The 20,795-nt window shown below is 41.7% G+C and overlaps 1 protein-coding gene across 1 annotated transcript; it reads right to left on the reverse strand.

The window, feature by feature from the left end:
• Positions 1–4,333: 4,333 nt before the first annotated feature.
• LOC134322020 (probable E3 ubiquitin-protein ligase DTX3) lies at positions 4,334–6,011 on the reverse strand. Its single transcript, XM_063003890.1, has 3 exons — positions 5,370–6,011; positions 5,037–5,272; positions 4,334–4,573 (listed from the first exon to the last, which is right to left on the reverse strand). Exons 1-3 carry the CDS (start codon positions 5,700–5,702, stop codon positions 4,501–4,503), a joined length of 642 nt encoding a protein of 213 aa, XP_062859960.1. The 5' UTR covers positions 5,703–6,011; the 3' UTR covers positions 4,334–4,500.
• Positions 6,012–20,795: the final 14,784 nt, after the last annotated feature.

Raw genomic sequence — 20,795 nt, forward strand, 5'->3', positions numbered from 1 at the left:
AGAGAGACAGTCAAAGCATCTCCAAAACTGCAGCTCTTGTGGGGTGTTCCCGGTCTGCAGTGGTCAGTATCTATCAAAAGGTTATGGGCAGCCAAGGCTCATTGATGCACGACAGATGAATGACAGACAAAAAGACAGACAGACAGACAGACAGACAGACAGACAGACAGACAGAAAGACAGAAAGAAAGAAAGAAAGAAAGAAAAACAGACAGACAGACGGAAGAAAGGAAGACAGACAGACAAACAGACTGAAAGACAGACAGACAGAGAGTCAGAGCATCTCCAAAACAGCAGCTCTTGTGGGGTGTGTCCCGGTCCGCGGTGGTCAGTATCTATCAAAAGTGGTCCAAGGAAGGAACAGTGGTAAACCAGCGACTGGGTCATGGGCGGCCAAGGCTCAGTGGTGCACGTGGGGAGCGAAGGCTGGGTACAGACGAGCTACTGTAGCTCACACTGCTGAAGAAGTTCATGCTGGTTCTGATAGAAAGGTGTCAGAATACACAGAGCAGCACAGGTTGTTGCGTATGGGGCTGCATAGCTGCAGACCAGTCAGGGTGCCCATGCTGACCCCTGTCCACCGCCGAAAGCACCAACAATGGGCACAGAGCATCAGAAATGGACCACACAGCAATGGAAGAAGGAGGCCTGGTCTGGTCTGATGAATCAGGTTTTTTTTTACATCACGTGGATGGCCGGGTGCGTGTGCATCGCTTACCTGGGGAACACACGGCACCAGGATGCACTATGGGAAGAACTCGAGCTGGTGGAGGCAGTGTGATGCTTTGGGCGACGTTCTGCTGGGAAACCTGCCATCCATGTGGATGTTACTCTGACACGTAGCTCCTACCTAAGCATTGTTGCAGACCATGTTCACCCTTTCATGATAACGCTATTCCCCGATCACTGTGGCCTCTTTCAGCAGGATGATGCGCCCTGCCACAAAGCAAAAATGCTTCAGGAACGGTTTGAGGAGAACAACAACCAGTTTGAGGTGTTGACTTGGTCTTCAAATTCCCCAGATCTCAATCTAATCAAGCATCTGTGGGACGTGCTGGACAAACAAGTCAGATCCATGGAGGCCCCACCTCACAACTTACAGGAGTTAAAGGATCTACTGCTGACATCTTGGTGCCAGATACCACAGCACACCTTCAGGGGTCTAATGGAGTCCATGCCTCGACAGGTCAGGGCTGTATTGGCAGCAAAAGGGGGACCAACACGATATTAGGAAGGTGGTCATAATGTTATGCCTGATCGGTGTACATCTACCCCTGATACACCCCGAACAACACATACTACTGTATATGACAAAGTATGTACACAGGTGTATAAAAACAGTCCTATAATACTCAAACTGTATGCATCCAGCTTTGAAGCAACAGTTTGGGGAAGATCAGTTCCTGCTCCAGCTTGACTGTGCAAAAAAAAGTTACAAAAAGACGTGGTTTGACTTGCTGGGTGTAAAAGAACACCAGTGGGCTGTGCAGATCCCTGACATCAACCTTACTGAACACCTTTGGGATGAATTGAAACGTCGATTGCGACTGCCTGACCATACAAATGCATTTTTTACTGAATGAGTGCACAAAATCATGTTAAAAAAAAGTCCTCTTAGGGGAGTGGAGGCTTTTATGCCCCCAAATGTGGAAAAAGTGAGTGCAATAATCTCACAGTCAAGTGTCCACATACTTTTGGAACGCTAAGAGGTGATGTAGGAAATGTTTGTATTTACTGACATCTTGTGGTTGTTTAATGCATGTTGTTCCAAAGGCAACCATCAGAACATTTTCACTCATCCATTAACCTGATCAAATGGTTTGCTGGAGCCTATCCCAGCTTTTCAATGGGCGCAAGGCACACAGTAACACCCTGGACGGAGCACCAGTCCATCGCAGGGCAGACACACACACACACACACACACACACACACACACACACACACAGACACATATAGGGCAATTTAGTGTCTCCAATTAGCCTGGCTGCATGTTTTTGTACTGTGGAAGGAAACCCTTGTTGTTCTCCCGGAGGAAACCCACACAGACACGGGGAGAACATGCAAACTCCACACAGAAAGGACCCAGACCGCCCCGCCTGGGGATCGAACCCAGGACATTCTGGCTGTGAGGCGATGGTGCTACCCACTTAGCCACCGTGCCACCCTTTTTGGTTAATTGAATTCTTATATTATTATATTATATTATTCTTATATATCATAATTAATAAATAACAAATACAACCAGAAGTAAAAAAGTATTTAATTTATTTATAAATGTATAAAGGATTAAAAAACACAATTATTAATCATGATTTAACCACAGTCACATCAGTTATCAGTATCATTAACGAGCAGTGCAGGTCGTCCATATATTTCTGATTCTTTCACACATTTAAGCAGATTTGTGCATCTACTGACTCTTATTGTTTGCATTCCAGTACTGATATTCACCACAGCCTCGTTTCTCTGATTTCACTTTGGTTGAGTCCCATTGGTCTTCTTATTGTGTCAAGCAACTGACCGTCCATGCTAGTGTGGAGTCCATTTCCATTTCATTTCCATGAACGCTCTGCTGGATCTCTGTGACATCGCAAACATTTGCAGCAATTGAGGGTTAAGGGCCTTGCTCAGGGGCCCAAAAGTGGCAACCTGGTAGCGGTGGGGCTTGAACCTTCTGATTACTGGCCAGTGCCTTAACCGCTGAGCTACCACTGCCACCCACCAACATCAGTGAGAAATACACGTAATAGGACACGTACTGTTATTGTTACAGGGTCCAACAGTCCAAGCACCTGAAGGCTGAAAAGCCTTTCTTAGGGGCCCAACAGTGGTAGACTGATAGTGATGTAGCCTGAACCATTATGTCACCTCTGCCCATTGCAGTCTATGAGGATTAGTAATTAAGAACAGGTTTAAAGGTGTTAGTACAGTCCGTCAGTCCATCAATACAATCAACCAAGCTTTGTTACTTCGCCCGGCTAGCTAGTAACTAGATACAACGTTTGCTAACCCACTGGATTATTTGCTAAACCCCGGACATTCAAATTGCACACACGAAGAGTGTGAACCTCACAGGATGTTCCTTAAAAAAAGCATAACACCCTGTGTGTACCTGCCAAACTAGGGCAAAACAAGGATTTATAGGGAACCAGTTAAGTGCCCGTTGGGAAGATAGACCTGTATCATAGCGTGAGAGAGAGGCTCTGTGGACTAAGTATGAGGACTGTATTACAAACTTCATGCAGTATTTCATTACACAGTATTATGGTTTTATGTGTAAAACTCACTGCAGCTCATGGAGCACAGAAGCGGCGCGGCTTCAGCCGGGAAGCTGGAGGACTTATATTTCAAACTGCATTCTATTTACTATACAGTGGCCTTAAATCTGGGATGGGACTCAGTAGTACTTCAAGTGCACCCAAATACACCGATCAGCCATAACATTAAAACCACCTCCTTGTTCCTACACTCACTGTCCATTTTATCAGCTCCACTTACCATATAGAAGCACTTTGTGGTTCTACAATTACTGACTGTAGTCCATCTGTTTCTCTACATGCTTTGTTAGCCCCCTTTCACCCTGTTCTTTAGGACCACCACAGAGCAGGTATTATTTAGGTGGTGGATGATTCTCAGCACTGCAGTGACACTGACATGGTGGTGGTGTGTTAGTGTGTGTTGTGCTGGTATGAGTGGATCAGACACAGCAGCGCTGATGGACTTATTAAACACCTCACTGTCACTGCTGGACTGAGAATCGTCCACCAACCAAAAACATCCAGCCAACAGCGCCCCGTGGGCAGCGTCCTGTGACCACTGATGAAGGTCTAGAAGATGACCGACTCAAACAGCAGAAATAGATGAGCGATCGTCTCTGTCTTTGCATCTACAAGGTGGACCAACTAGGTAGGAGTGTCTAATAGAGTGGACAGTGAATGGACACAATATTTAAAAACTCCAGTAGCGATGCTGTGTCTGATCCACTCAACCACCAGCACAACACACACTAACACACCACCACCATGTCAGTGTCACTGCAGTGCTGAGAATCATCCACCACCTAAATAATACCTGCTCTGTGGTGGTCCTGTGGGGGTCCATTATAGAACAGCATGAAAGCAGGTTAAAACAGTATGCAGAGAAACAGATGGACTACAGTCAGTAATTGTAGAACCACAAAGTGATTCTATATGGTAAGTGGAGCTGATAAAATGGACAGTGAGTGTAGAAACAAGGAGGTGGTTTTAATGTTATGGCTGATCAGTGTATTTAGTTTTTTATTGTAAGGATAGCACCGAGCCTTTGAAAAGTGACTCTAAGTTATAAAAAAAACTTAATTCGAGACTTTATTCACCACAAATGATTATAAAATAATTATTATTAAGTCAAAGTTGCACTTGGAGTTACACAGTCCTGAAAGTAAAGGGTGCTGCAGGACTTCAGCAGCTGGTACTTCCCCAGATAAGCAGGTTTTAACAGGATGAGGACGTGATGGGGTTTTTATTCTTCAATTCCTGCTGCCTTCAGCGCCTTGGTCAAGCGTTTAATAAAGCTGGAGTCTGGATATCCGTTCCTATTACAATAAAAAAAGAAAACACAAGTAGCACAATAACTGATAGAGATTTCACTAGGTAGCTGTGTGTGTGTATTTTCACTAGTACAATGTTATGATGATTTATTATTTGTCTAGTCAGCCTTGTACCTGTACTGAGCAATGACAATAAAGTTGAATCTGTCTGTCTGTCCATCCATCTATATATAGATAGATAGATATATCTGTCTGTCTACCTATCTATCTATCTGTCTGTCTGTCTGTCTATCTATCTATCTGTCTGTCTAGCTATCTATCTGTCTGTCTGTCTGTCTATCTATCTATCTATCTGTCTGTCTGTCCGTCCATCTATCTATCTATCTATCTATCTATCTATCTATCTATCTATCTATCTATCTATCTATCTATCTATCTATCTAATAACACTACAAAAGGGTTAAGTATGAAATCTGTATATATCTGAATAAGGAACACTGGGACTCACTTTGACATGCCACCGTCTGTACTGGTTTTATGAGGAATGCTGCCCCAAACCACCTTTCCTTCTCGGCTCTCGTTCTTCCCTTTGCAACGAGAACGTTTTACTTGGACAGTAAAGGTGTGACCCTTGAAAAAAGCTTTTTCCAGGAGAGGCAGGAGTCTTTTGGTGTCTTCATTATATGGTAAAAAGGCCTGGAACTTGCCTCCTTTAAAAGGTGCACCGGGGCAAGGATGGTCATCCTGTACAGAGATTCATCCAAGAAATTAAATCAATATTAGAAATGCATTTATTGTTTCTTCAAAAAGTATTATAATAACAATAATATTAATAACTTACTCCCTGAATCCCGTCGGGTATATCATAGATGAGCCTTAGTGTCGTGTCTCTGATAAATCCAGGGATCGTGACCGTTGATTCTCGGATAAACACGCTACCTTTTATACCCACAGTATCCTGATTAGAAGCCTGTGAGCAGATTTTGCAGCTGGTGTGAGATTCCTTCTCACACTGGGAGCAGAACTTATACCCACATGATTTTTGCTTTACAGTGCTGTGGTCTGCTTTACAGACGGAGCATAAAAGATCCTGATTTCCACCTGAACTGATTTGGAATCGTGGTTCAGATTCTGAAACTTCATTCTGTCCAATAATATGACTTGTTTGCTCCATTTCTTGCTTTAGAGGTAGATGCTCGTCTGTTTGGTGGGTTTCTAAAGTTCCACGTGGTCCAGGAATGTTCTTTGGTTGGTCCTCTTGGTCAGTATAGGCGTAACCTTCAGCTTGTGTGTTTTGTAAAGTGTCTTTCCCATGAGTCTGGTCATCTGCTTTGTCATTTATAGATGACTTGAGAGTTTCAGATGGAGGTAAAGTTCTCACACTGTCCTGTTTAATGATTTCCCCTTCCTTTAAAGACGGTTCTTTTGGGTTCTGGTTGACGTCTTGATTTCCTTCTTCTAGCACGTCTCTGGTTTGGTCCTTCAAAGACTGAGGAACCCTTTTTGAGATGCAGGCACTAGTCCGATCTGACATTTTGGACATATAAGGATCTTGATGAATCATGGTCTCATCAGGGAGTGTTTTTGTTGTGGTCGGATGAGTAGTAGATGATTCAGACTCACTTGGTTTCTGAGACTTCGTTTCTGTAGTTGTTTTTGCACTTTTAACTCCTGTTTGAAAGACCTCCATCATAGTTGCTTCCACATTTTCGCACAGTGGTTTAGGGCCTAGAAGTAACACATTCTTGGACATGACGACAATCTTAACCTTATCATGCTTCTGTTTCATCACTGTACAGAAATCCACCAGGATCTTATCCTTACAGTCCAGCACACCCAGTATGGATAGTGGTATTGTTCTCTCATCAAAGTCCATTTTGACTCTGGAAATGAGGCTTTTCAAACCATGGTGACATTTATTCACCTTTTCTGAATCTGCACCACTCAGACGCAGTATAAAGTCGCCCTTTTCAATTATTTCCTTAACCTGTAGATCAGATGTCAGACTCTCAACTTCAGTAATATAAATCCACTTAATGTAAACCCACAGTTGGCAGGACAGAACTACATCAAGAGTGAAGACCGATCTTGTTCTTGTCTGAAAGGTTTCAAGGTTCAAGCCTTCTTGCCCAGGAGACAGATTTATAGCTGCTGGCATCGTTTGATCAGCTTGTCTGGATTTGATCTTGCCTGAAAAGCTGTTGGATCTTCTCAAGGCTGGTACGTTGGGGTTAGACTTGATACTTGGGTCTCCACTGAGGACGATGTGACCCAAAGAGAAACTCTGCGGCTTCTTCTCATCATGGTTTGCAGTATGTTGGCCGAGTCCTGTCAGGACACCTTTGGGTACTTTGTTGGCACTAGATTTTGTCTCCACACATGTGATTGGACTTGGCTTATTAACAGCAAGGGAATGTGGTTGCACATTATCAGCAGTGCCTACTGCCAAGTTGTCATCCTGACCAAGTCTTGTGTCACCCAAATTGGCAGCCATCTTCCGCTCCCTGCCCGAATCAGCAGGTTTGGTTTTATTCCCTCTTGTTGACTTTGGCCTCTCTGAGCGCTTTGCCTGAGCTTCTCCTGGAATGAAGTCTTGCATGGATGATTCCTTCTTGTCCAGATTCTCGTGAGAGATGAAGAGAGAATCGGTGTATTTACCTACATCAGTAGAACCACCGGACAAAATTTCTGAAGCAACATCACGTCTTTTGACAGAAAAGACGTCCTGAGCTGAGTTGCTTGTCTGCTTATCTTCTGAACTTAGGCTGGACTTTTCCAGTGCTTTGTTTTCCAGGTCCTTTGAGGAGGCAGAGATAAAATCTGTGTATCTCTCCCAGTCAAATGAACCACCGGACTCCATTCGTCTTTCTCCTGGAATGAAGTCTTGCATGGATGATTCCTTCTTGTCCAGAATCTTGTGAGAGACGAAGACAGAATCGGTGTATTTACCTACATCAGTAGAACCACCGGACTCAATTTCTGAGGTAACATCACGTCTTCTGACAAAAAGGAAGTCCTGATCTGAGCTGCTTGTCTGCTTATTTTCTGAACTTAGGCTGGACTTTTCCAGTGCTTTGTTTTCCAGGTCCTTTGAGGAGACAGAGATAGAATCTGTGTATTTCTCCCTGTCAAATGAACTACCACACTTCATTCGTCTTTCTTCTGAAATGAAGTCTTGCATGGATGATTCCTTCTTGTCCAGAACCTTGTGAGAGACAAAGAGAGAATCCGTGTTTTTACCTACGTCAGAAGAACCACCGGACTCTATTTTTTTACTCTGTTTCACTTCTGAGGTAACATCATGTCTTCTGACAGAAAAGATGTCCTGAGCTGAGTTGCTTGTCTGCTTATCTTCTGAAATTAGGCCGGACTTTTTCACTACTTTGTTTTCCAGGTCCTTTGAGGAGACAAAGACAGAATCTGTGTATTCCTTCCTGTCAAATGAACTACCACACTTCATTCGTCTTTCTTCTGAAATGAAGTCTTGCATGGATGATTCCTTCTTGTCCAGATCCTTGTGAGAGACAAAGAGAGAATCCGTGTTTTTACCTACGTCAGTAGAACCACCGAACTCTGTTTCTGAAGTAACATCCCGTCTTCTGACAGGAAAGATGTCCTGAGCTGAGTTGCTTGTCTGCTTATCTTCTGAACTAAGTCCAGACTTCTTCACTGCTTTGTTTTCCAGCTCCTTTGAGGAGGCAGAGATAGAATCTGTGTATTCCTTCCTGTCAAATGAACCACCGGACTCCATTGGTCTTTCTTCTGGAATGAAGTCTTGCATGGATGATTCCTTCTTGTCCAGATTTTTGTGAGAGATGAAGGGAGAATCGGTGTATTTACCTACATCAGTAGAACCACCGGACTCTATTTCTGAAGTAGAATCACATCTTCTGACAGGAAAGATGTCCTGGGCTGAGTTGCTTGTCTGCTTATCTTCTGAACTAAGTCCAGACTTCTTCACTGCTTTGTTTTCCAGCTCCTTTGAGGAGACAGAGACAGAATTGATACTTGGGTCTCCACTGAGGGCCATGTGACCCAGAGAGAAACTCTGAGATTCAACAGAATAGGGAGGTTTTGTTGTTGGCTTATTCTCATCATGGTTTGAAGTAAATTGGCCGGGTCCCATATACTTCTCTGTGTATTTCTCCCTGTCAAATGAACCACCAGACTCTGTTCTCTTTACGTCGCTTAAGGTGCGTCTTTCTTCTGAAAAGCCACCGTGCATTCTGACAGAGAATATGCTTTTGCTTTCATCATTACTGCTATAGTTCGGAATCTCTTCTCTGCTTGCTGTTTGGAAGCCCTTAAAAGGCGTAAATATATCATCTGATCTCTGACGCTGGTTTCCTACTGGCTGGAAAACGTCAGATTGCTCGGATAAAGCTGGACTTGTCTGTTTGGAGAATTGAAATGGAGGCTGAGAAGGACCGAACAGATGACCTGATTGGATGTGTTTGTCTATCCTGACTCCTCTTACATCAACGATGAACTGCTTGGCTTCGGAGACGTCACTTTTACTTCCAACGATGTACACATTGTCTTTATCTTCATCTATCATCAGCATGGGCAGCCTCATCCTAACCGACTCCAGAACGTGCTTAACGTCTTGGGTTGGAATTTCATGTTTAGAAAGCTGCTCCTTGCGTAGCTGTGACTCTTTCTCTTGGTATAAATGTGACAAATCTTGGTGGGCTTTTATAACACTGGTCATTCCTCGATCATACTGTGCCTTTCTGGGGCGAAGGTACAAAGTTGTGATGTCTCCACAGTTCACATCCAGGACTTCCACCTCATTCTGCTTGAGGATGCTTTCGTACTCCTTAACACAGTATTTCTGGAGGTAATGGAAGATATCTGAGTCCACAACTAGAGAAAAGTCTTCAAATGAAGTTAGCGGCTCTGGCTGAAAGTCCCGTCTGTCTTCCATTAGGGGCTCGTGTGAGGCATGATGGCTAAAACTGCTCAGCTGAGCTAAACCTGTGAAAGAAAATGCATTTATTTATCAATTTCTATAGTAATTTATTCATTATTGTCAATAATCATCTATCCTGATGAGAATATCATTGGGTCCAGACCCTATCCTCGGACCACAGGGCGCACAGCAGAAATACGCCCCTAGTAGGCTCACGCTCACCCATTTCTTACTTATTCACATAGAGGGGTAATTTAGTAACTACAGAGTCCACCACAGTTTGGTGATGACCTTACTTAAAGCCACCTTGAGCCAAGTACTCAGGTAAATATTGATTTAGTTGGTGTGTTGGAGCACAGATATTAACAAACAGTGCTCTAATCCGACCCTATAGGACTGGGATTAGGAAACAAGGGCATATAGAATATTACCTGAGTTCCAGTTTTCATTTTCATGCTGTAGACCCTGAACTCCACTTAACGATGTGTGTTCTATTTCCTCAGCTCCTATATTTGGTTGGTTTCTGCTGGTAGGGCTCGTCAGGGGTAAGTTATTCTTCTCTTTGCTTTCTGATCTTGGTGGTGGTCTGTCTCCTGAGGTACGTTTCTAAGTGAATATTAGTCATGGATAAGATTATACTGATGCAAGCTTAATTTGACAAAATTGTGTGGTGTTTATTGGAACACTGGAAGTTTATGTCTGTGGAAAAGACTGCGATATATATACACCGATCAGGCATAACATGAAAACCACCTCCTTGTTTCTGAACTCACTGTCCATTTTATTAGCTCCACTTACCATATAGAAGTACTTTGTAGTTCTACAATTACTGACTGTAGTCAATCTGTTTCTCTGCATGCTTTGTTAGCCCCCTTTCATGCTGTTCTTCAATGGTCAGGACCCCCACAGGACCCCCACAGAGCAGGTATTATTTATAATATTTATTATAAATAAATATTTATAACTTCTCCACCACTGAATCCGAACCATCTCCAAATAATTGAGCCATTATTATACTTTTTACTAACCAGCTCCTCAACTGTCTCCATGCTATCATGGGAGTTTTACTTACAGAAATGTGTTCTGAGGGCAGAAAGAATTGGCGGTGGGGAGGGAGGGGCGAGTTGTGTTCAGTGAGGGAGAGGGGTGGGGCGGGGCGGGGCAGTGAGGGAGGGGGGCGGGGCAGGTGAACATGTGCAGAGACAACCTGGGAGAAGAAAAAGACGAACTGTCGGATCTAATTGGAACGCAACATCTATATCGATATAAGCGATATTGTCTTATCTTATATCGCGTATGAAAATATATCGATATTTTATAAAATCTCGATATATCGCCCAGCCCTAGTCCTGACCATTGAAGAACAGGGTGAAAGGGGGTTAAAAAAGTATGTAGAGAAACAGATGGACTACAGTCAGTAATTGTAGAATTACAAAGTACTTCTATATTGTAAGTGGAGCTGATAAAATGGACAGTGAGTGTAGAAACAAGGAGGTGGTTTTAATGTTATGCCTGATCGGTGTATTTAGACAAGCCAGTAAATAAATAAATGGTAAAATATTGATACCTTTGTTTCTGGTGATCCCAGCAGCAGGCTGATTAGTGACTGAACCTCACTGTAGTGACCTTTCAGGATGTAAAGATCTTTCTCATGGTTAAAGGTTAAACGGACGCCTGGATAACTCTGATGCAGAGAGAGCAGAGTTTCTTTTCCTTCGGGGAGTTTACTGTGGTCCACCACCACTGACATCTTCAGCAGAACCTGAGGTGCACAAACAAATGAGAACTTAGGGATGATAAACTGATAAACCTAGACTGATGTCTGGGCACCTGGAAGAACCTCAGGTTGCTTAGTCTAAACTTAATGTGGGTCTCTGATACACCTTCCTAGCATGTTCACAATCACAGCTCTCTGTACAGCACATGGTGTCCTAGTGTTTGTTTTTGTGCCACACCCCCCTTGTCTCCACCTTTTCTGTCTGATTCATCTTGAGCTAATCACCTCCAGTTGTTCCTTATGTCTTATTAGTTCCCAGTATACGTAGTACTCTTTGTTTGTTGCCCCCAGGTTGTTAATTAAATGTGTACCAGTGAAAGAATTTAGTGATTGTTGTTTATAAGTTTCCTGTCCAGGCTCGTCCACTGTCCTTGCTTGTTATGTCCTGTATAGGCTACCATGTGTGTTAGCATTTAAAATAGCTTAGTCTGGGCGCCCAGGTGGCAAAGAGGGATATTCCACTAGCACATCAGCGTCGAGATTCTGAACTCCTCGGTTTGAAACTCGGCATTGCCACTGGTCGGCTGGGCGCCATCTAGCGGACATAATTGACAGTGCCCGCAGCAGACACGTTTCTGCTAGGGCGGGATGACCGGACTATGTGGGTGGGGTCTTCAAACGCTGTGCAAGGACCCTGATTAGCAGATATGGAGGGTCAGCTAAGGACTGCGCACGTGTCGGAGAAGGCATGAGCAGAAAATGTACCCTCCTCAAACGCAATCAGGGATCCACCAGCAGTGGAAGACAAATTGACTAGGATAAATCAGGAGAAAAATGGAAAAAATGCATAAATAAATAGAAGAAAATAGCTTAGTCTGGGGGTCTGTTATGTTTAGCTCTAGATTAGCATTTAGCCTTTAGCATAGCTTAGCATTGGGTTAGGTTTTGTCTGTGTTTATTGTTAATAGTTGTTTTTGTGCTGTACTTGTCTCTTCATCAATAAATCATTATCATGGTTAGAAATTCTCTGTATGTGCTGAGAAGCCAGAAAAGCCAGATGCTAGTGGTTCAGTTCCAGACTTAGCATAAGCCAAACAGACAGACAAACAGATAGTCTGACATATTTAATCTAGCCAAACATTAAAACATTATTATTATTACTAACTTTTATTCACCCTTTTTGCCTTTTGTCAACTAATTTAGCTTAAATAGAATTAAACTAGAACTCAGGTGGCACAGTGGCCTATTATGCTAGCCCACCACCTCTGAGATCCAGGTTGAAATCTTGGCAGTGCTATCAGCTGGCTGTGCATCTACACAGACATAACTGGCTCTGTTTGGGCTACAATTAATTGGGTATTTCTGCCTTGTGCTTATTGTTTCCTGCGGGAACTGGACCCACAACAACCCTGAGCAATTTATTAAAATAAAAAGAAAAACAATTGGACTAAATGTGGAGAGAATTACACACTGTGGTATAAATAAAGTCAGTAGGAACATGAACACAGTACCGTATCTGGATCCACTTGCTCACGAAGGAGGCTGATGTTAATCTCATAGCTTTTATCATTCACTTTAAACTCCTGATGTTCTCTCTTAGCCAGTCTCACTGCAACTGTTACAACAACAACAAGTTTATTTAATATTTTTTATTATACAGTAGTCTTCTTTAAAATTACAATGTTAAATTCATTCTAAAAAGTTGTCAGTCACATTTAAAAATCAAATCCGAACACAATTAAAGGTCAGGTATAATGTAAAATAATGAATATTCCTGTTAATAATTGAGAACGGTTAAATGGATGTTGGATAAATTATCAGAGATGATGTTTTACAAAATATTGATTTTTTTTTTCATTTATGTAAAATTAAGAAAACTACAAAAATATCTACTAACAAAGTTATTCAGCTTTAAATTTCATTCTGTTTAACTTGCCAATCATCCAAAATCTCTCACCTTCACTCTTCTCAAAAGTGATGAAGGCCGTGCCGGGCGTCGATTTAGAAACAGTGACTGACTGGATCTCGCCTCCGCCGTTCTTCTTGCGCAGAAAATGAACCTGAATTTTGTCTATGAGTCGATTTTCAACCATGTCCACCGGGAGACCAGTTACTCTGATCGTCCTGCTATCGTCAGCCATCCTGACTGAAACAGAATTGGAGGATTATTTTGTCATGAACACTGAGCCTCCCCTCTATTAACTATAATCATTTATACAGTTTTATTTTGAACAGTTTATTTACAGAATCTTCAGGGTCAGAAATATACAAAACAACTCGGATTATTTATTTGGTGGTGAAGAAAGTTCTGTATCATCATTTAACTTTGTGGCATGGACACATATTTCCAATTATGATGATGATATCTCCCTGGTGGTCTAGTGGCCTGGGTTTGATTCCCAGTCAGGGAACTTATGCTAATGGGGACAGTTTTGTGCTATCAACTGAAAGGTTGAGAGTTTGAATCCCAGCTCTGCCATGCAGCCACTGTTGGGCCCTTAAGCAAGGCCATACAATGGCTGACCCTGCGCTCTGACCCCAGCCTCCAAACAAGTAAAGAAACATTTAGTTGTACTGTACATCTGTATATGTATAAATGACAAATAAAAGACGTTCTGATATGATAGTGATAGCGACTTATCTGTGTCCATATAATTAGTGCTAGTTTGACTGAATCTGTTAGACATGACTCATTACAGTGGGAAAATCTCAGGAACACTGTACAGGACAGTTGTAGCCTAGTAGTTAAGGTACTGGACTAGTAATCAAAAGGTTGCTAGTTCAAGCCCCACCACTGCCAGGTTGCTGCTGTTGGGCCCTTGAGCAAGGCCCTTAACCCTCAATTGCGCTGACTATATACTGTCACTCTACTGTAAGTCACTTTGGATAAAAGCGTCTGCTAAATGCAGAAAATGTAAATGTACAGATCTTAAAAAGCAGATCACACATGTAAACTCTCCTTGAGTACAAAGTAAATGGAGCAGTGGTCTCTTTGCCAAGGTTGAAAAGACAACCCAGCACAACCATTAAGATTATGTGGACCGTACTGAAAACAACACAATTGGTTTAACTTGATATATTCTGCCTAGTACAGTGGTCACAGGTCCAACCAGTTCTTCCAGAAGCTTGTGTTTGACCAGGTTAGTGCTGTGTGTACAATTGTAACACCAAAGATTTACTATATTGTCAAAAAACTGGATAAATCTGGTGCTAAACATGTTAAAATCCAGCACATGTTTCTCACAAGTTCAAGAGTTTTATTATTATTATGCACAGAAGAATCAGCAGTTACACTGTACAACGAAATTCTTACTTTGTTCGTCCTCCACACTGCAATAAGTATTATACATAAAACTACATTAAACTAACAGAATAAAAACTTAGTATAAAAACTTTTAGAAAATATAAATTTAAACTATAAAAAACCTTTTATATACAAATGAATAGAAATATAAATAAACTAAGGCAGTAAAAAAAAGGCACATAGCAGCAGTCATAAAGGTGCAGAAAAATTATGCAGTGTTGAGAATGAGAATATAGCAGCAGTTATTTTAATGTGCAATAATTGTGCAACATTATCTGCAAGTAGCAGCAGTAATTTCAATGTGCAAATAGTGCATTGTAGAGAAGCTTCAATGTTCATGAGGTAAGTTGTGTATCTACACCAATCAGACATAACATTATGAGCACTATCAGGTGAAGTGAATAACACTGATTATCTCTTCACCACGGCACCTGTTAGTGGGGGGGATATATTATATTAGGCAGCAAGTGAACATTTTATCCTCAAAGTTGATGTTAGAAGCAGGAAAAATGAGCGAGTGTGATGATCTAGTGTGTGTAGATCTTCTCAAGGTTAACAATGAAGATGTAATTGATACCTTATAACCTAAAAACTGCCTGTACTGACAATTACCACTAGAACATGTTTGAAGTATCTTTCATTTTAATGTATTCATCTATTGAATATAATTTCCATAATAACTTAGATGTACAGACTAAATTAATGACGCACTTGACATTGTTTACAACACATGAAAACATAATTATACTTTATTAATTATTCAATCTTTATTTAATTATTTAATCTTGGAGCTTGTTTATAATGATCTTACCCTTGTGATGGTAATCGAGTGAATAAATCTGTCATACGAAGGTTTTATTTCCTATAAAATTAGTTCGGGTTTTCAGCAGCTGATTCTGGTTCTTAGAAAAGTGAAAGTGAAAGTGACGCCTCTGCAGCTCCAGTGATGACGTAGCGATGACGTAAGCAGTTTATTTATATCCTTCGAATTTAAGATTTTTAGATTTCAGAACACTTTACATTATCATGGGTACACAGAAACCTAAACCAGGTGATTGTTAAACCGGACACTTGCAGAACAGTATATATACAGTGGTACCTTGAAACTGGACGTCAGTTGGTTCTGGAAGTGGCCATGAGTTTAAAAGACGTTGAGTTTCAAGGTATTTTCTTTAAAACGTTCCCATAAATTTCCCAGAAGGATGTTTGGGAAACCTGTTAATGTGTTCCATGGTCCCATGGCATATTTTTGGGCTAATGTAAAATAATGAGGTTGTTTTTGACACTTATACACTGAAAATAACACAAATATAATATAAACACACTGAAATAAAAAGCTGATTCTCACAATTTCTCAGAAGCTCGAGCAGTAACACAAGTTTAAAAGTGAAACAGGGAGGAAAATCCAGATACACACAGATACATGTGGAGCTGTAACACTGGATCTGACGCTTATTCCACACAAATGCAGATTCAGCTCATATTCTCACTTTGATTAAATAAATTAAATAAATAAATTTTTTAAGAACAAACTAAACATGTCGAGTTTAATGGAAACGTTGAGTTTAAGGGAACAAATTTCTCGACGAACGCCATTGAGTTTCAAAGATTTTGAGTTTAGGGGACGTTGAGTGACAAGGTACCACAGTAGTCAAAAATATGTGGCCACCTGGTTCTAAAACCATATGCATCAATACTAAGGGTCAATATTAAAATCCTCGACTTTTCTAGGAAGGCTTTTTTATTTTTAATTTAATCAAACGAGCATTTGCAAGGTGGTCTGGCTTGCCACCAGTGTTCCCATTCATCCCGAATGAGCTCTTTATAGTGAGTGAGTGAGTAAGTGAGTGTGTGATTGCAATAAAGTGCCACTCAGTCCTTGGTGTTTTCTTGCCTTGAATTCAGTGTTTACTGGTGGCACTGGATCCACTGTGACACTGATCAGGATGAAGCGACTACTGAAAATTAATGTTTTATAACCCCTCCCCCCCAACAGCTACCACATCCTTCAGCCTCAGGCGTGTTGACCTTGCTTTGCTTGGAGGTGATTTTTAATGAAAGCTTCTGACAAAGAAGCTTTGCACAGGGTTCCAAACGTATATGGACATCCCTCTAACTTACTGAGGTCAGAAGTTGTTTCTATTGTTAAGAAGAAAATATAAACCCTCAACCTAGTTGGCTCTGTGGACAAAGCAAAGTACATTTTCGGCATTTAGCAGATGCCTTTATCCAAAGCAACCTACAGTAGTGTAACAATATACAGTCTGAGAAATTGAGGGTTAAGGACCTTGCTCAATGGCTCAACAGCAGCAACCAGGCAGTGGTGGGGCTTGAACCAGCCAACTTCTGATTTCTAGTCCAGTACCTTAACCACTAGGTTACAACAGCCCTAGTTGATCGACAACAATCTTGTTAGCAATGTGTGTTCCTGAAACCCATGCATTTAATAATTAGGAGTGATGTCCACATACTTTTAGTCCTATATAAATCAAAGATTTATATTCCAGGATTGAATCCCTGGTTTAGTATAACATAACATAAACATTCTCATTTATGTAAATGTGCTCTTCTTAAGACAAGTAACTGATTAAATAAAAATTACAACATTTTCAGTCTGCTGATCATTTTCCCAGTTGTTGATGCTATCAGGAATCACTAGGTGGGGTAACAGCATCACTTAACAATGTCACTGATTTAAAGGTCTAACACAGGGGTGCACACACTTACGTGGCTTGAGATCTACTATTTCAGTCGACAGATCATCTTGATCTACTTTCTAATGTTGGCCTTATTGTTTTTCTAAACAGCTTTGACGCTTTTTCAATGCCTCAGTTCTCAGTTCCTATATTAATATTCAGCTTTAAAGAGCAAGTGACTGAAAAATCACACTGACTTTATTCTGATGATTTACACTGAATGGTATCAGTCAGGTTTATGTATCTGGACAGGAGCTGGTGATACTGATTCTCAAACAGCTTTCAAGTGTTCATCATTAAGGGTGGAGCGATATTTAGACTTCATTATTTTTACTTCATTATTATACTTCAAGGGGAAAAAGCTGATTCACACAAGTAGGTCGATCCAAAAATGCTGTCAAATATGCGGCACATTTTCTCATGTTTGGATATTTTTCCTCAGCCAGCAAGTTCCAAAATTGTCCAGCAGAGGCGCTTGACTTCATATAAATGTCAGATTGAGGGTTTAAATTTCTCCGTTAGCTTCTTCCACGTATGAATGAAACAGCGTCTCTGCAGCGTTCCTGCCTGAATCGAAGCGTTTTTGGTTCCTTTGTGCTTGGTTGTGCTTTTATCTTCACACACAGTGTAGGTTACAAAAGGAAAAATGCAAAAAAATGGCACAAACTGGCTACTGATGAATGAAAACTGTCTAGATTAGAGGTGCTTTAGGCGGGCTGAGGTGTAGCTATAATAACAAATTGCAGTGGCCACATTTCATGACAATCATGTTGACCTGTTTGAATGAGACACGATCTACCATTGTGCACAGTGTGATCGGACTGGTAGATCACAATCGACGTATTAGGCACCCCTGATCTAACAAAAGGGTTTAAGATCTCAGATGTTGGCATGAGCATAATAGACATTCAAAGCTAAATTCTATAAAATAAATCGTCCATCATCATTCAGTTGTTTCAGCCACACTTAAAACAAACCGGTGAGTGAAATTAATCATATAAAATCATTTTTATGCTTCTCCAGTGGCACAGAGCCTTGATCTCAACCCCAGGGAACACTTTTGGAATGAATTGGAACATTAAAGGTGAGCCAGGACCTCTCATACACCATCAGTACCTGACCTCACGAAGGCTCTTTTGATTGAAGGACGACACGTTTTTACAGGCGTCCTCCAAAATACACCGATCAGCCATAACATTAAAACCACCTCCTTGTTTCTACACTCACTGTCCATTTTATCAGCTCCACTTACCATACAGAATCACTTTGTAGTTTGTAGTTCTACAATTACTGACTGTAGTCCATCTGTTTCTCTGCATGCTTTGTTAGCCCCCTTTCACGCTGTTCTTCAATGGTCAGGACCCCCACAGGGTAACAAAGCATGTAGAGAAACAGATGGACTACAGTCAGTAATTGTAGAACTACAAAGTGCTTCTATATGGTAAGTGGAGCTGATAAAATGGACAGTGAGTGTAGAAACAAGGAGGTGGTTTAATGTTATGGCTGATCAGTGTATATAAATTCAGGTTATAAAATATCTATTTTATACTTTAAGTTTAAATATAAATTGGTATAGAGACATAACACTGCTACATACACACACACACACACACACACACACACACACACACACACACACACACACACACACATTCTTACCCACTGAAGACTCTCATGGTGTTATTTTACAGTATCAGATGCAGGTCTTGTCCTTTAGATTGGTCAGCTGATTCAGCACCATCAACTATTTTTAGCCACATGAGCACCAACAGTTTAGTGTGCTTCCTTCTTTGCAAGCGGTCAAAAGATGCCTACAGTGAAGGTCAACATCAGGGTCAAAATCATTGTTATTAAAACCTTAATAACCTTACTTAAAGTGGCAGTCTGTAACATTTGATAATATGGAGACTTGGAGAGGGACGGTTTGTAACATCATTTTTCCTGCAAGTCAAAAGTTTATGGACACTTGGACGATGTTGTGTTGGGATTTCAATGATTTCTGCAACTCTTTCTTTCTGTGACTGAATGATGGGAGCACTTACATTAATGTCACTAATGTAAGTTATATCATGTCAAGAAGAAGGAACTTCTTTTTTGCATGGCAGCCTCCAAGTTCCTAACAATATAAAGCAAGAAGAAGGAACTTCTTTTTTGCATGGCAGCCTCCAAGTTCCTAACAATATAAAGCCTGCTTGACAGCAGACAGTGTGACAATGTCATCTGTCTTCTAATTCACTCACTCACTCACTCACTCACTCACTGTCTTAACCACTTAGGGTCCAGGGGGGGGGGGGGGGGGGGGTTCCTGAACACCAAACCTCACTACACCATGTCTTTATATATTTTGTAGGGGCAGTTGTAGCCTAGTGATTAAGGTACTGGTCTAGTAATCAAAAGATCGCTGGTTCAAGCCCCACCACTGCCAGGTTGCCACTGTTGGGCCCTCGAGCAAGGCCCTCAACACAACGACTTCAGACTCGACTTTGGACTCATTTCAAATGACTCAGACTTGACCCATGACTCGCAAAAAAGGACGCGTAAACAAACGAGTCCCTAGCCTCAGCATGTGTTAACATTAGTTACATGTGACAATTATACATACAGTGTATCACAAAAGTGAGTACACCCCTCACATTTCTGCAAATATTTCATTATATCTTTTCATGGGACAACACTATAGACATGAAACTTGGATATACTGTAACTTAGAGTAGTCAGTGTACAACTTGTATAGCAGTGTAGATTTACTGTCTTCTGAAAATAACTCAACACACAGCCATTAATGTCTAAATGGCTGGCAACATAAGTGAGTACACCCCACAGTGAACATGTCCAAATTGTGCCCAAAGTGTCAATATTTTGTGTGACCACCATTATTATCCAGCACTGCCTTAACCCTCCTGGGCATGGAATTCACCAGAGCTGCACAGGTTGCTACTGGAATCCTCTTCCACTCCTCCATGATGACATCACGGAGCTGGTGGATGTTAGACACCTTGAACTCCTCCACCTTCCACTTGAGGATGCGCCACAGGTGCTCAATTGGGTTTAGTCCATCACCTTTACCTTCAGCTTCCTCAGCAAGGCAGTTGTCATCTTGGAGGTTGTGTTTGGAGTCGTTATCCTGTTGGAAAACTGCCATGAGGCCCAGTTTTCGAAGGGAGGGGATCATGCTCTGTTTCAGAATGTCACAGTACATGTTGGAATTCATGTTTCCCTCAATGACCTGCAGCTCCCCAGTGCCAGCAACACTCATGCAGCCCAAGACCATGATGCTACCACCACCATGCTTGACTGTAGGCAAGATACAGTTGTCTTGGTACTTCTCACCAGGGCGCCGCCACACATGCTGGACACCATCTGAGCCAAACAAGTTTATCTTGGTCTCGTCAGACCACAGGGCATTCCAGTAATCCATGTTCTTGGACTGCTTGTCTTCAGCAAACTGTTTGCGGGCTTTCTTGTGCGTCAGCTTCCTTCTGGGATGACGACCATGCAGACCGAGTTGATGCAGTGTGCGGCGTATGGTCTGAGCACTGACAGGCTGACCTCCCACGTCTTCAACCTCTGCAGCAATGCTGGCAGCACTCATGTGTCTATTTTTTATAGCCAACCTCTGGATATGACGCCGAACACGT

The sequence above is a fragment of the Trichomycterus rosablanca genome, chromosome 10 (assembly GCF_030014385.1).
Source record: "Trichomycterus rosablanca isolate fTriRos1 chromosome 10, fTriRos1.hap1, whole genome shotgun sequence".
NCBI lineage: Eukaryota > Metazoa > Chordata > Actinopteri > Siluriformes > Trichomycteridae > Trichomycterus > Trichomycterus rosablanca.

Bases quoted from the DNA above. Each gene is read 5' to 3' on its own strand.
- LOC134322020 (XM_063003890.1), bottom strand. From the start codon at position 5,702: ATGGAGCAAACAAGTCATATTATTGGACAGAATGAAGTTTCAGAATCT. The intron at 5,273-5,369 runs GTAAGTTATTAA...ATCTCTGTACAG, and splicing joins TACCCGACGGGATTCAGGGA to GATGACCATCCTTGCCCCGG. The intron at 4,574-5,036 runs GTGAGTCCCAGT...TTATTGTAATAG, and splicing joins ACAGACGGTGGCATGTCAAA to GAACGGATATCCAGACTCCA.